The 13,698-nt window shown below is 37.5% G+C and overlaps 1 protein-coding gene across 1 annotated transcript in view; it reads left to right on the plus strand.

Moving 5' to 3' along the window:
• Positions 1–2,589, plus strand: part of ADGB (androglobin) — a 123,257-nt gene extending 120,668 nt beyond the window's left edge. Inside the window, exon 35 of the mRNA XM_014531369.1 lies at positions 2,234–2,589. Coding sequence (XP_014386855.1) covers positions 2,234–2,422 — 189 coding nt within the window. The 3' untranslated portion in view covers positions 2,423–2,589. The remainder of the gene's footprint in view (positions 1–2,233) is intronic.
• The last annotated feature ends 11,109 nt before the right edge of the window (positions 2,590–13,698 follow it).

Consider the following 13,698-nt stretch of genomic DNA (forward strand, 5'->3'; position numbering starts at 1 on the left):
GAGAAGGTCCCTGTGAGGCTGAAACGGTCCCAGTGAGGCTGAGATGGTCCCTGTGAGGCTGAAACAGTCCCAGTGAGGCTTAAACGGCCCCTGTGAGGCTGAGTCAGTCTCAGTGAGGCTGAGACGGTCCCTGGGGGCTGGGACGGTCCCTGTGAGGCTGAGACGGTCCCTGTGAGGCTGAGACAGTCCCAGTGGGGCTGAAACGGTCCCAGTGAGGCTGAGACGGTCCCAGTGTGGCTGAGAGGGTCCCTGTGAGGCTGAGACAGTCCCAGTGAGGCTGAAATGGCCCCTGTGAGGCTGAGACGTTCTCTGTGAGGCTGAGATGGTCCCTGTGAGGCTGCAACTGTCCCTATGAGGCTGCGACAGCCCCTGGGAAGCCGGCGGAACCACGGGAGCTGCCCAGATGGCTTCATCGACGGCCCTCAAACCAGCACGCAGCCCCAAGCACAACTATCACCCGAAGGGCGAGAGGGGTGAGAGCAGCTGTAGTGTTGCTTTCTCCTCACTTTTGGTAACGAAATCCTCATTTTAAACATAAGAGGACACATTATTTTAAAAAGCCATTACATGTCTTCGTACCCTTTCTGAGTAGAGCATGAACAAGTCGTGAGAGACCTTTCCGAACACAGGGACACGTTGCGGATGGAAATAGCTACATTTTCCATGTGTATGACCTTTGACCTGGCGACAAAAAGCGTACACCTATGGATGAGGACGGTGCGGGGTAAGGGCAGAGGGTGGGGTGGGAACTGGGTGGAGGGTAGCTATGGGGGGGAAAAGGGGGGAATAACTGTAATAATCTGAACAATAAAGATTTATTTAAAAAATAAAATAAAATAAAAATAAAACTTTAGCTTTTATTCTGAGGGAAATATGGAGCCACGACAGGATTCCAAATAGCAGAGGAGTAACATGATCTGACTTCAGTTTTAAAGGGATTGCTCTGAATATTGTGTGGAAAACAAGTAGAGAAGGGGGCACATGCAAAAAAAGACAGATCTGTGAGGAGACCATTTCATTGAGCACGTGAGAGGTAACCATGGTTCACACCAAGGTGGTAGGGTGGAGATGGTGGTGAGAAGCAGTTGAATTATAGATGTATTTTCAAGATAGAATCAATAGGATTTTCTGTTGGAATGTTGGTGCATTACAAGAGAAAGAGAGGAGGCAAGAAATACTCTTAATATTTTGCCTAAACAACTGAAAGGATTGAATTGCTATAAGATCTGATGGTTTGGGAGAAAAGATAAGGACTTCAATTTGGGGCATTTATATATATATCTATTATTACATTTTAGTTTATCTATTAGACAGTCATGTGAAAATTGTATTGAAGTTAGATGTGTGATTCTGGAATTTGGGAGGGAGATATGGGCTAGAGATTACAAAAAAAAAAAAAGGACCCATCAGTGTATACATGAAATTTAATGCCATAGGGTTAGATGAATGAGATTGCCAGGGGATGAGGACTAAGATCTGAGATGTGACCACTTCCACATTAAAAGATGAAGGAGAAAAAGAGAAATAAGCAGAGGTGACTGGTAAGGAACTGATAGTGAAGTGAAAGGAATGTTAAGAGGGTGTGATGTCAAAGAAACTAAGTGAGGTCCGTTGATTCAGGAGGAGAGAGTATGGTTAAGTAAGAATAGGATCAAGAAATTATCTTGGATTTAGCTACGTATAGGTCATTGGTGTCTTTGATGAATACTGTACAGTTTTTTCGAAGTGGTAAGAATGAAAGCCAAACTGACACTAACAAAGATAACCAATGGATTAGGTGATATTATTTGTAAGTATAACTCAGATATACTTTGTCAGGACTAGACTATGTGTGGGGAACTAGTACTTTATTGAGCACAGTTACTGTGAGAGACACACAAGAATGGTACATTTGATATAGATTATATTTGAACTCATTTAAAGCAGATAGCTGCTTTGCCAAAATTTCGGCCTATTTAATTCTTAACTTTTTATTTTCCTCCTATTGATGCTTTTATTTACTATTCTGTTAAAATCTCATGTACCCTTTTTACTATCTCATGTTGTATGTATTGATAAACATTTGAGACCATTACTTAATTTTCATCTTTCTTCAGTCATTTCCCCCATGAATCTACTGGCATAAAGAAAGGATCACGGTCTTGCTTGTTGTGCTTGTTTGTTTGTTTGTTTTCTGGGACCATAAGCCTTTTAGCAGTGGGTCTTATTTGACTGAGTTTTTCTTTTGAAATAGGACTCCTTAGATGATGCCCGTCAAAAGATCTTCAATATTCGGGAAGAGTATAGAAACAAGATGCTGGAGGCTGAGCGCCTGAGGTTGGAGGCTCTGGCTGCAGAGGAAGCAGCATTGCGGGCAGAGACAGCAAAGAAGACCGCCTCAATCCATGATAAAGACAAGAAAAAGAAAGGAAAGAAAAAGTAACCAGGAGATACCCAATACCACCTTTCTTCTGAAAAAGGAAAACCTACTTTTCATTATCTATAACTTTTCCTGTTGACAAAAAATATAGGAAGTTAAAAATTAAAAGTTTTCCTACCTTAGAAATAGTTTCTGTATTTTAATGTTAATTTGTTAGTTTTCTCAGGAAGGTTTATTTGAAGTCATTGGGAGTTTAATTTTTCTAATTTCAATAAAAATGCCTCAAATAGATAGAATGTGATAAAATGTATGTCTCACTCTGAATTGCTCTAGTTTTAGCTAATACTAAAACAACATCATAAATGAGTCAACAGAATTGCCTTTGAAAAATTCAGCGATGAGAGAAATGGCTATTGTTCTCAGAGAAAATTTCGTCTCTAACTTTAAAGACTTTACAATATTAAAAAAAAAATAAGTTTCAGACTCGTGCTTTTATTTTTTAAGCTGAATGTCAGTAAACCTCCCTCACTGGGCAAGAGCTATTGTGAGTTAAACTTATCCAAAGTGTTAGAACTACGAATCGTAGCAGTGAGTCACGGTAACCCAGGCATAGAGAATGTGATCACAAACATATCTCTTGTCATGTGTACCCACATCGTATTTTATGTAAGACAGAGAACATGTTCTCGTATGGTTGTTTTAGGAAAATATGAGTGGGTAACTGAGACACATAGAAGGAAACTGACTTTCCCAAAAGCACACTTCCAAATCATGACTTTCTCAGACGAGAATTTTAACCAGTCAAAGCTACTTCACTGTGATAGGTGATTTTCACTTTTTGCATTTATTTACATTTTTATTTTTAAAAATTAATTCTTTATACATACATGTAATTTTGTCTAAAGATGCACACACATGCATGTTTTCCTCTATTACTTTGTCTGTACTTTCCTTCACAACCCTATGATCCTCCAGCCCTCTAATATAATACATGATAACCTAGTATGAATGTTTCTATATTTTTCTCTTATTTCATATAATCATATATCAATATTTTACATAATATTATCATTTGTTTTATAAAATGTCATTTTATTATGCATGCTGTACTGGTTCTTGATTTTTTTCTCACCAAATAATACAAAACCTGAGTCAAACATAACTTACTCTTTTTTAAATGCTGTGTAATATTCGATGGTACAAATACATCACAATTTATTCAGCTAATTCTCTATTGATGAATATTTGCTTTGTTTGTAGATATTTGCCATACAGGCTATCTACTTAAAAATGTGTGTCTTTGTGTATGTGTGTATATCAGCATATTAAAGTATTGACACTGGTATTGAATATCTCTTCAAGTTAGATAAAATTCAGCTGCAAAAATATCTTATTCTTATAATGAAATGATATACAGGTACCCCTAGTTTCTGAAAGTTCAGGTTATTTCCATTTCACTTTATGAGAGAGGGGGGGAGAGAGGAAGAGAGAGAGAGAGTAAGAGAGGGAGAGAGGGGGAGAGAGAGAATAGAATATTGTTTAGCCATGAAAATAAAGGAAATCTTGCTATTTGTTTTTGGTTTTTTTGTAAATATATTTTATTGATTTTTTACAGAGAGGAAGGGAGAGGGATAGAGAGTTAGAAACATCGATGAGAGAGAAACATTGATCAGCTGCCTCCTGCACACCCCCTACTGGGGATGTGCCCGCAACCAAGGTACATGCCCTTGACTGGAATTGAACCTGGGACCTTTCAGTCCGCAGGCCGACGCTCTATCCACTGAGTCAAACCAGTTAGGGCAAATCTTGCTATTTGTAAAAACATGAATCTGGAAGACTTTATGCCAGACACAGTAAGACAAATACTACCTGATCTTACTTACATGGAGAATCTAAAATAGTCAAAAAGAGACTAATTTATAGGTGGTTTGTAGTTGTGACTCACATATTTAGAATGGGGTGATACATTTTCCAAAATGGTAAACAACCCCTGGTAAATTTTCAAAGATAACAATGTTTAGTCTGCCTTTGTGTATATAACGGTTGCATTTCTGAAATATTCAGTGAACTTTAAAACTGCAAAAATACCTTGGTTTTATATATCTTAAAGAGTTCATTTCTTGGATCATTAAATTACTTTGAAACCACATGAATAATGGTCCATTCAAATCATATAACAAATAAGATAATTCTTTGTAGCATGTGACTCTTTCAAAAATTTAGAGGATGTCTAACTTTCTTGACTTTCAACCTCTAAAAAGCAGTAGTTCTCCCATTGTTGGGACAGCCCAGAATGCCCACTCATATTTCCTAAATATACTTCAGAGGTTTCACTGTCCCCACCGAGATCATCCCCACATAAAAGAGTAGCAAAGATTGCTGAGAAGCTAAACATTGTAATGTCTGTTGATCTCAGTTAATAAATAACTGCTTAGAATACACAGGCCTAAAATACCCTCCATTGTGTTGACTGAGTTAACAGGGTGTATCTGTGATGGATAGTAAATGGTCTACCATTCGGTTTCTTTCTCCTTAGTCTCCTATCATCTACTTCTTTGCATCCACTCTCCACTACCCAGATACTTCAAGGTCAACCCCTTTTTTCTCAGGGCTCTTGTAAGGGCAAAGGAAACGGTTTTCCTCCTCTGCAGTCTCAGGCCTGCTTCTGAGTCAATAGTAATAATCCTCCGGGTGCAAGTGTGGTGGTAATGAAACATCATTATAAGGGAAATTTAACTCCTCGGTGCCTCCAACTCCTCCCCTGGAGAAAGGACTGTGGCTGTCCCTCTTGCAAAATCAGAGGGTCCACTGTGCTTTTTGAAATGTAACAAAGAAAAGTCTTCAGTTAAATGAATCAGAAATTTTCTGACAACTTCAATAACGTTTAACTGACTTCTAGAAATCAAGTTTTCAAAAAAAAAAATAATAACAATAAGCAAACAAACAAAAAGAAACAATGACTTCTAGTCTCAAGCCCCCTTGTTATATATAGACTATTTAAACACATTAAAACATTGCATAGTGTTATATGTTAACTGAAATTTTCCTAGTGTCTCTCTCTTTCATTCAAAGGAAACCTTTGCATCCATTGTCTCTAGGAAATAGAGGGAGAAGTGATAAAAAGAGCCGTGTAGTTCTGGAATTTGCCTCTGAAAAGAAACTGTGTCCCCCACTAGCACCCCTCTCTCTCACCCTTCAGCTGGGTTCATATCCCAGATGGGATTATTGATAGCAGATTAATGAAAGTTTCCAATGACCTTTACAGAACATTTCTGAAATTAATATTATGAAGGAACTTTGTTTCTAGCTGTTGTTATAACATCTTTTGCCTAGTAAATTATAAAACAGATTTTATTCATCTCAATTTAGGTAGTTTCCAACCACAGGTGTGACTTCATGGAATAGTTTTATTATGTTTTGAAGGCTTTGCATATACATGTACTTAGAACTTTAGGTTAAACATCCTTGTTTTTGGTGTGGGCACAGATAGCAATATCACCGCACAGGAAGCCACCTTTAATACATTTTGTTAATTTTAAAACTTCACTTATCTAATCAGTAAAACCCGTTTCCATCTGGTATATAATATAATGGCACTCCTTATTTTCAATGTTTATCACATTTTTTTATTTCAGAATCAACAATTCAGATAGCATATGGATGTCTCTTTCATTCTACTGTTAGTGGTTGCTATATTTAGACAGATACAAAGAAACCTAGTAAAAGTGATATTTACCTTTGTGGAAAAGATTCCAAAATTAATATGTTACATAGCAAAGACTGATTAGTTAATATTTAAATTACTAAATAATATAAATCATGAATATAGCTTGTTAGTGAAATTGGGCAAAATTGGTTAACATCTCTATAATATTTTACAGGTTTGAAAAGAAAATTTACATACCTTTTTCACTGGAAGATTAGTTTAAACTTGTGCAAATGGTCAAAATCATATTAGCTATAATAATCTGTCCGTAAACCATTCCATTGTTTAAAAATAGTATGATTCAGCCCTGCCGGTACAGCCCAGCTGGTTGAGAGTTGACGCAGGAGGTTGCCAGTTTGATTCCTGGTCAGGGTACGTGCCCAGGATCAATCCCTAGTAGGGGGCGTGCAGGAGGCGGCCAATCAATGTTTCTCATTGATGTTTCTATTTCTCTCTCCCTCTCCCTCCCTCTCTCTGAAATCAATTAAAATTTTTTTAAAATAATGGTGTGATATAAAATTGTTCCTATGTATTTTTTCCTCAAGGAACTTTAATGTTTTCATGTATTTCACCTGGAACGTAGCCCAGTTTTAACTCAGTTGCTTCTGGAGTAGCATATGCCCAAAGTCTACATATTTTACAATACGATATCTAGAAAACAACCTTTGGCAAATAATACTAACATTTTTCTAAGAACCATCATTTCCTTAGCAAACCATCTGAAGTCATTGAACTATTAAAATAAGATTCCATGAAAACAGTGTTGAGAATAGTTAACTGGAATTCAAAAGCTGCTTTCCAATTGTAATTCGCATAGACTCCTTATAGTTGTTGTTGTTTTTTTTCATTTATCAACATTTAAGTCATCTTTGGCTTGATAAAGACAGAAAGAAAGCAGGGGAAATCCAAAGTTTTATTTGTGGTTTTCAGATGTGATAAAAAAGTTATTGAAAGGAAGTTAAAATTCATCATGAGGCTGCTCATATGTCTTTTGCAGATTTCGATAACCCTTGGCCTCAATACCCTGGACGCTTCAAATTTGGCTAAGCTTTATTTCTTCAGTTGTGCCATGACTGTTTAACTAGTTTATCACTTTAAGACCATTTATAATACTTTGTATAAAGATTTTATTTATCTGTTATATAATGGGTTATAGTCTCCTTAAGTGCAAGAACCATATCATAATTGTCATATATTGTGCATTTTAATTTCCCACTGATTATAGCATAAAACCTCAAAGAGTAGGCTCTTGGTAGATTATAGTTGAGTAAAATACACTATTTGTATTACTTGGGCTATTAGGCTGATGCTAAAATGGGTCTACATAAAAGCTTATGCTAACTTTCTTTTTTTTTCTTTCTTTTTATTTATTTTTGTTGTTGTTGTTAATCCTCACCAAAGGATATTTTTCATTGATTTTTAGGAAGAGTGGAAGAGAGAGGGAAAGACAGAAAGAAACATCGATGTGAGAGAAACACATCGATTGGTTGCCTCCTGCATGAGCCCGGACCAGGGCCCCAGCCGGGGAGGAGCCTGCAATCAAAGTACATGCCCCTGACCAGAATCAAACCCAGGACCCTTTGGTCTGCAGACCAATGCTCTATCCACTGAGCCAAACTGGCCAGGGTGAAGCTTATGCTGATTTTCAAAAATACATCAGATTGGCCTCAAGTGAAAATATTGAAAAATAAAGTTTACAGAGCTTAAAAAAAAAAAAAAAGATTCACACCCTTGAGAGACTGTGATAATACCAGATGGCAGGTATTTTGCAATGTTCACAGAAGACATGTGTCATAGTCTAGTCGAGACAGCTTCATTTTTCAAATAGGATCTTAATTTATACACTCTCTTAAAGCAAACAAGGAGTCCATATTCATGCAATTAAAGTGAGAATGTTGCAAACTTATGGCAGTATATATCTTTTACTGATGTCTTTGGCCAGAAGATCGCTTTGTTTTTTGCCCATTTCCCCACACAAATCCAATAAACAATTGTAGATCAGAGAAAAATCAATAAACACTCGCATTCAGAAAGGAGACACTGCTTCATAGCAATTCTGAAATTCCTCAGGGGAGACATTATGAAGGCCCCACCAAGAGTAGGGAAGATCCTTAGTCAGGACTGCTCTTGTACTATAGGACCTCTCTGTTCAGTTGATCTCCATGACCCCTGGTTCTGTTTTCTGAGGATTTCTTTTTGTCTGTTATACGTTTTGGCCACATCTGAAGTGGTTGTTTGAAAGTATATCTTTTTTGGAAGCTGACTAGTGCTTGTATCCTGATTCCTCAAAATTCATACAGGTATGTTGTGTGTAGACTTAATAAGTAAGAGAATGATTGTCACCATAATGTAAATATCGAAGGCAGTTAAAATAGGGGATGGCAATAATTTCCATTCTTACCCCCCCAGAAGTCCGTGGATACTGTAATGGACATTGCTGGCTCTGCCTGCCCTGAATACCCTCTATTGTCTTTTGGTAGCGGCAACAAAAAAGCTGAAGCTGAGTCAATATGAGCATCTCAAAAGAGACTCTTCATTCCCTTAGCATCTTCCTCACTTGTTGTTCTGTCTAGGAAGACTTTTCTTCAAATCTATGAGTTACTCAAATATATCACCAGTGACTCCCCCCTTCCCTTAGTTAGCTAGAGTTTGTTTCTATTAAATAGAACCAAAGAATCATAATTGATACACTCAAACCTCATTTTGGATTCTACTTCTTGAATTAGTTCCTATTTGAGGAACTTTGAAATTTAGGAGACACCTTAGAACTTCTCTAAGAAAATTGCCTATACTCCAGGCAGAGGATCTTAACCTGGGGGTTTGGGGTGGGGGGGCTTTAGGTGACACCTGAGACTTCTGCAAATATATATACATATATATATATATATATGAAATCTATTAATCAAATGATTAAAGGAGTCTGTAACTCATAAAATTTTAACAAATACTACTCTAGAAATTTATTTTATTTTCAGTTTTCAATTTGCACAAGGGAAAGTAAAATGGTAAAATACTTTGTCCTAGTATAAATTATTTTTTCTTTGGAGAAAGGCTAATAGCTAATAAACTTAGAGAAATTTATTTGCAAATAAAGCTGCTAAAATTAGGATAAATCTGCAAATATAACATGAAAATTATTCCAAAAAAGGTTTTAAAATGTATTGTAAATTGTTTGGTTTAAATCTGTCCTCCTTAAAAAGATTGAGTTGGACATCTTATGAATTTTGAACCCTTTCCAATCCCATGTTTTTAAGATTCTGTCTTTTTTTGGGGGGGGGGGTAGAATGGCATTTAAATAGAAAATACTGTGTGGTGTCAGAGCTCTGGGACCGAAGTTATTAAGGAAATAAGAGCAAAGAGATTCAGCTGGAAGGTGTTCAATTGAGAAGTAAAAGTGGAGCCTGCTTCTGCAGTAGAACTGTCATACGGAGGGTCAAGTACTGACGTGTGTACAGATACGTTGGCAGGAGTTAGTACACTCACCCAAATGTTGCACTTGGAAATGTCAACATGATTTTTTTATTTAGCAAGCAGATCTCTATTTTCTTAGAAGTATTAGATAGATACAAACACAATGGCAGAGAAAATAAGGAGGGTTCAAGTAGGGAGAAACACCGAGTGCTGATTCAAGTACACAACATTGCAGACGTTGGTGTTATATAAGTCTGGTGGGATAATTAAGGGGAAGGAGTTTCATCTCCAGGCAGTTCTCAGTAGAACTCAACATCCATCTCAGTGTGCATCGCCACTAACTAGTTAAAGACAGAACGTGAAAAGAACTGCATGTGATTTACAAGGGAATTTGGAAGGTCAGTATACTTATTCAAATTGGAATTTAGCTTAGACTCTATTTTTGTCAAAGGAAAAATAAAAAAAAGTTTAAGCATTTTAATAAAGCACAAGAGCATTGGTTAACTGGGGTTGTGGCAAATATTTTCTAGCCTCTGAAATTTCTGTTCCATTCTGCATAAGGGGTCATGGGCTGCTCTTGTTATATCAATATCTTTTTGTGTAAATAAGCAGTTGCTTATCTATTTGTTTTGTTTTGTTTAATATCTCTTTGATAGAGCCTTACTTCTAGTCTTGTCCTTGCTCCTCCCCATTAAGTGCAACTATAAACTCTGGATGCCTCAGATAATCAGAGAACTCTTGAAAACGGTAAGAAGGTGAACTAGTTTTGGGCCCCAGAACTGGAGAAAAAGCACAGCAGCAGTGGGGCAATGTTCTTCTCCCCACACAGCAGAGGTGGTCCACCCAGACCCATTGTCTTCTGATCACCAAACTAGCAAAAGAAGGCAGTCAAGGACGGTTATTATTCTCTCAGTCAGAATGGGAGTCCTGAGAACATCAGGTGAGCTAACACCTGTAGTTCTTGTAAGGATGGTCAGTTGGGGGTCCCACCACAAATGAGCAGCTGGAGGAAGCATTATCCTTCCCTGCTGGGCCTGCTTTTCTTTATCAATGAGATTCGGAGACAGGTCAGTGGAGCTAGAAGGAGGGACCTGGTCGAAGAATCATCTTTGTCCCCTTGGGCCCAAATTCTCTAGAACAGTGGTTCTCAACGTTCTGGCCCTTCAAATACAGTTCCTCATGTTGTGACCCAACCATAAAATTATTTTCGTTGCTACTTCATAACTGTAATGTTGCTACTGTTATGAATCTCAATGTAAATATCTGATATGCAGGATGGTCTTAGGCGATCCCTGTGAAAGGGTCGTTCCACTGCCAAAGGGGTCGCGACCCACAGGTTGAGAACCGCTGCTCTAGAACATAAGCCCTAGAATAGCTATTGACAAAGGAAGAATGACTTTATCCAATACTAAGGCTAACTTTCTATATCCTACTCAAAATAATGTGGTATTGGCAGCATGATAGACAGTAGATCAAGAGAATAGAGTAGTGAACCTAGAAAGAGGTCTGCACAAATATGCCCGACTAATATTTGAACAAAATGAGAATGGTAATGTCAACGTCCTGGAGATGACATTATAGTATAACAGAAGGCAAACTATGTGCTTGAAGAGGTTGGGGTTTGGGGTTTTTAGAAAGCAATGTTTTTCTTGCTTTCTTCCTATGTATGAACGGGACTGACAAGGACCAGGTGGACACTGGTAGTGTCTTCTGCTGTCACAAGCAGTGAGTAGTTCTGTGTCCTGGCAAGAGCTCAGTTCCTGGGATGATAGTGACGATACAGGATGACCATGATAAAGAACCATCTGAAATGGGGAGATTTCCTTAAAGTCTCAAAAGAAGAATGAATTCTTTTTGGACTTTCAACCCACATACTTATATCCCTGAAGCCTCAAGGACTTGAAACTTACCCTGTTATTGAAATCAGTACATGAATCCTAGCTTTCAAAGAGAAAGCAGAGCTACTTCATTTGCGTTACTTTCCAAGTGGCTTTTCCCATCTGTCCTACTTTATTTTGGCTGGAATTGTGTGTGTTACAACAGAGTGGAGACAAGTCAATTATGAGATAACTTGATGCTACATTTAAGGATCTGTTGAAGTGTGAAATGATTCCCAAGCCTCAGATACAAGACTGAGTAATGGAGCACCCAGAATAACTTCTAATCTGTGAGAACCAAAAATCAAGGAAGGCCATGGGGAAGAAATTTGATGTGGAAAATTGATAGACTTCAATTCCCAACAAAATTAAAGTCCATTATGTAAGTGTTTTCATGAACAAAGCATGGAATAAAAGCTATGACTTTATACATCTTCAGTGATTCAGTGTTCTTACATTTCCCCCATATTCTTCCCTTTTAATTTTCATCTCCCATCCTTCCTCCTCCTCATAATCATGAGGAGATGTGCATTTGTTTGTATTTCAAGGAAAAGGCCTGTTTGCTCCATGCTCTTTGAGTATCTCATATATAGACCACACTCTACCAAAGAATGTCATCACTGGGTCAATAATCTAAGTCTAGCTTAGTGTTACATTGTTTTCCCTGAATCCACATTAATTTATCTATAAGGTCCCTCTGTCTCTGGTGTGGCAGTGGACAAGGTTGGACCATTACATTCTGGAAGCTCCCCAATTTTCCTTACCCAACCCCAGTTATCAGTCTCCCCAAACAGCAGATAAGTTGAAACCATGAACTCAGGGTTTCCATAATAAATGTTCTCATTATCAAGATTTTTTCAATACTCAAAAAATAAAAACAAAAGCAGGGACAGAAGCAAGAATTACTAAATGGTTGGTATTTTACACCTTATGTGAAAAAAAAAATATATAGTCCAGTTATCTTTTAAAAGTACAGTACTCAAAATGAAAAGACCTACTTTCCCTAGGTGTCCAAAACTAGAGAATTGTCGCCATCAGGAGTGTGAAATAAAGCCAGCACCAGGCCCAGGGATCCATGGTCCATTCATATGAACATTTACTCAAATTTATTCAAATCTACACATTTATTCCAATTTTTAAGGAAAAGAGCAGCTGTGTGGTATAGGAAAACCTATTTCAAAAGTTCAGCACACATTATACATTTATTTTAAATTTTTTTTGCAAAGTGAATACATATTCATTTAAAAATAAAATTGCACTCTGGCCTCTGTGGCTCAGTTGACTGGAGTGTTGCCCTGTGCACCAACAGATTGCTAGTTCAATTCCTGGTCAGGTCATATAACTAGTTTACAGGTTCAATCCCTGGTCTGGGTGTGTACAAGAGGCAGCCGATCCATGTTTCTCTCTCCTCTCTTTCTCTTTCTCCCCTTCCTTCCCCTCTCTCAAAAGTCAGTAAAAACATATTCTCAGATGAGGATTATTTTTTTTTAATTTAACAATAAGATGTATACAAAATTATAACAATAGCTGCAATGTGTAGGTTATATTCTGTGTCTGGTAGCTAATTATTTCACTTAATCATCACAACCATGCTGTGAAGTAAAATCATTATTGTCTTTGATATTCAGGTTAAAAGAAGGTGAGGCAAAGGAGTAGAGGCATTATGTTGCCCAAAGTTTTATAGTTAACAAGTTAAGGGACTGGGAAGTGATCCTTAGCTCTGTGTCTCAGGATTTTAAAACTAATAACTAGCATGTTATATAAGCCCAGACATCATCACTATTAATAGTGTCATTCCACATCATTTTTACAAAAATGACGTTATAACATATCATATTCAGAAACTTGCTTTTTTTCACTCACCAATCACAGATAACCTTGCACATCACTATGCATAAATGTTGTCAATATGTTCATGGCCTGCTTAACAACTTTAATTCATAACTGACACTGTGAGACTAAGTGTAAAGTCATTAAGTTGAAAGGGAATATTTATATCAATTTTAATGGGAAAGATTGACTCCCTTCACCCCAACCTAAGATACCCAAAACAATTTTCACAGAGAAAAAAAATAGATTAAATGACAACAAAACCAAGTGTGTATAAGCAATGAGAAATAATGTGAGGAAAAGCAAAATGGGGAGAAACCAAGATGGCGGCATAGGTAAACACCAGAAATTGCTGCCTCCCACAACAACTTCAAAAATACAACGAAAAGACAAAACAGACATCATCCAGAACTACAGGAAGGCTGGCTGAGTGGAAATCCTACAACTAGAAGGAAAGAGAAAAGCACACTGAGACTCAGAGGAGCTGCGGAAGTAAAGTGCAGAGGTACGGAGGC

The sequence above is a fragment of the Myotis brandtii genome, unplaced genomic scaffold (assembly GCF_000412655.1).
Source record: "Myotis brandtii unplaced genomic scaffold, ASM41265v1 scaffold8, whole genome shotgun sequence".
NCBI classification, from domain to species: domain Eukaryota; kingdom Metazoa; phylum Chordata; class Mammalia; order Chiroptera; family Vespertilionidae; genus Myotis; species Myotis brandtii.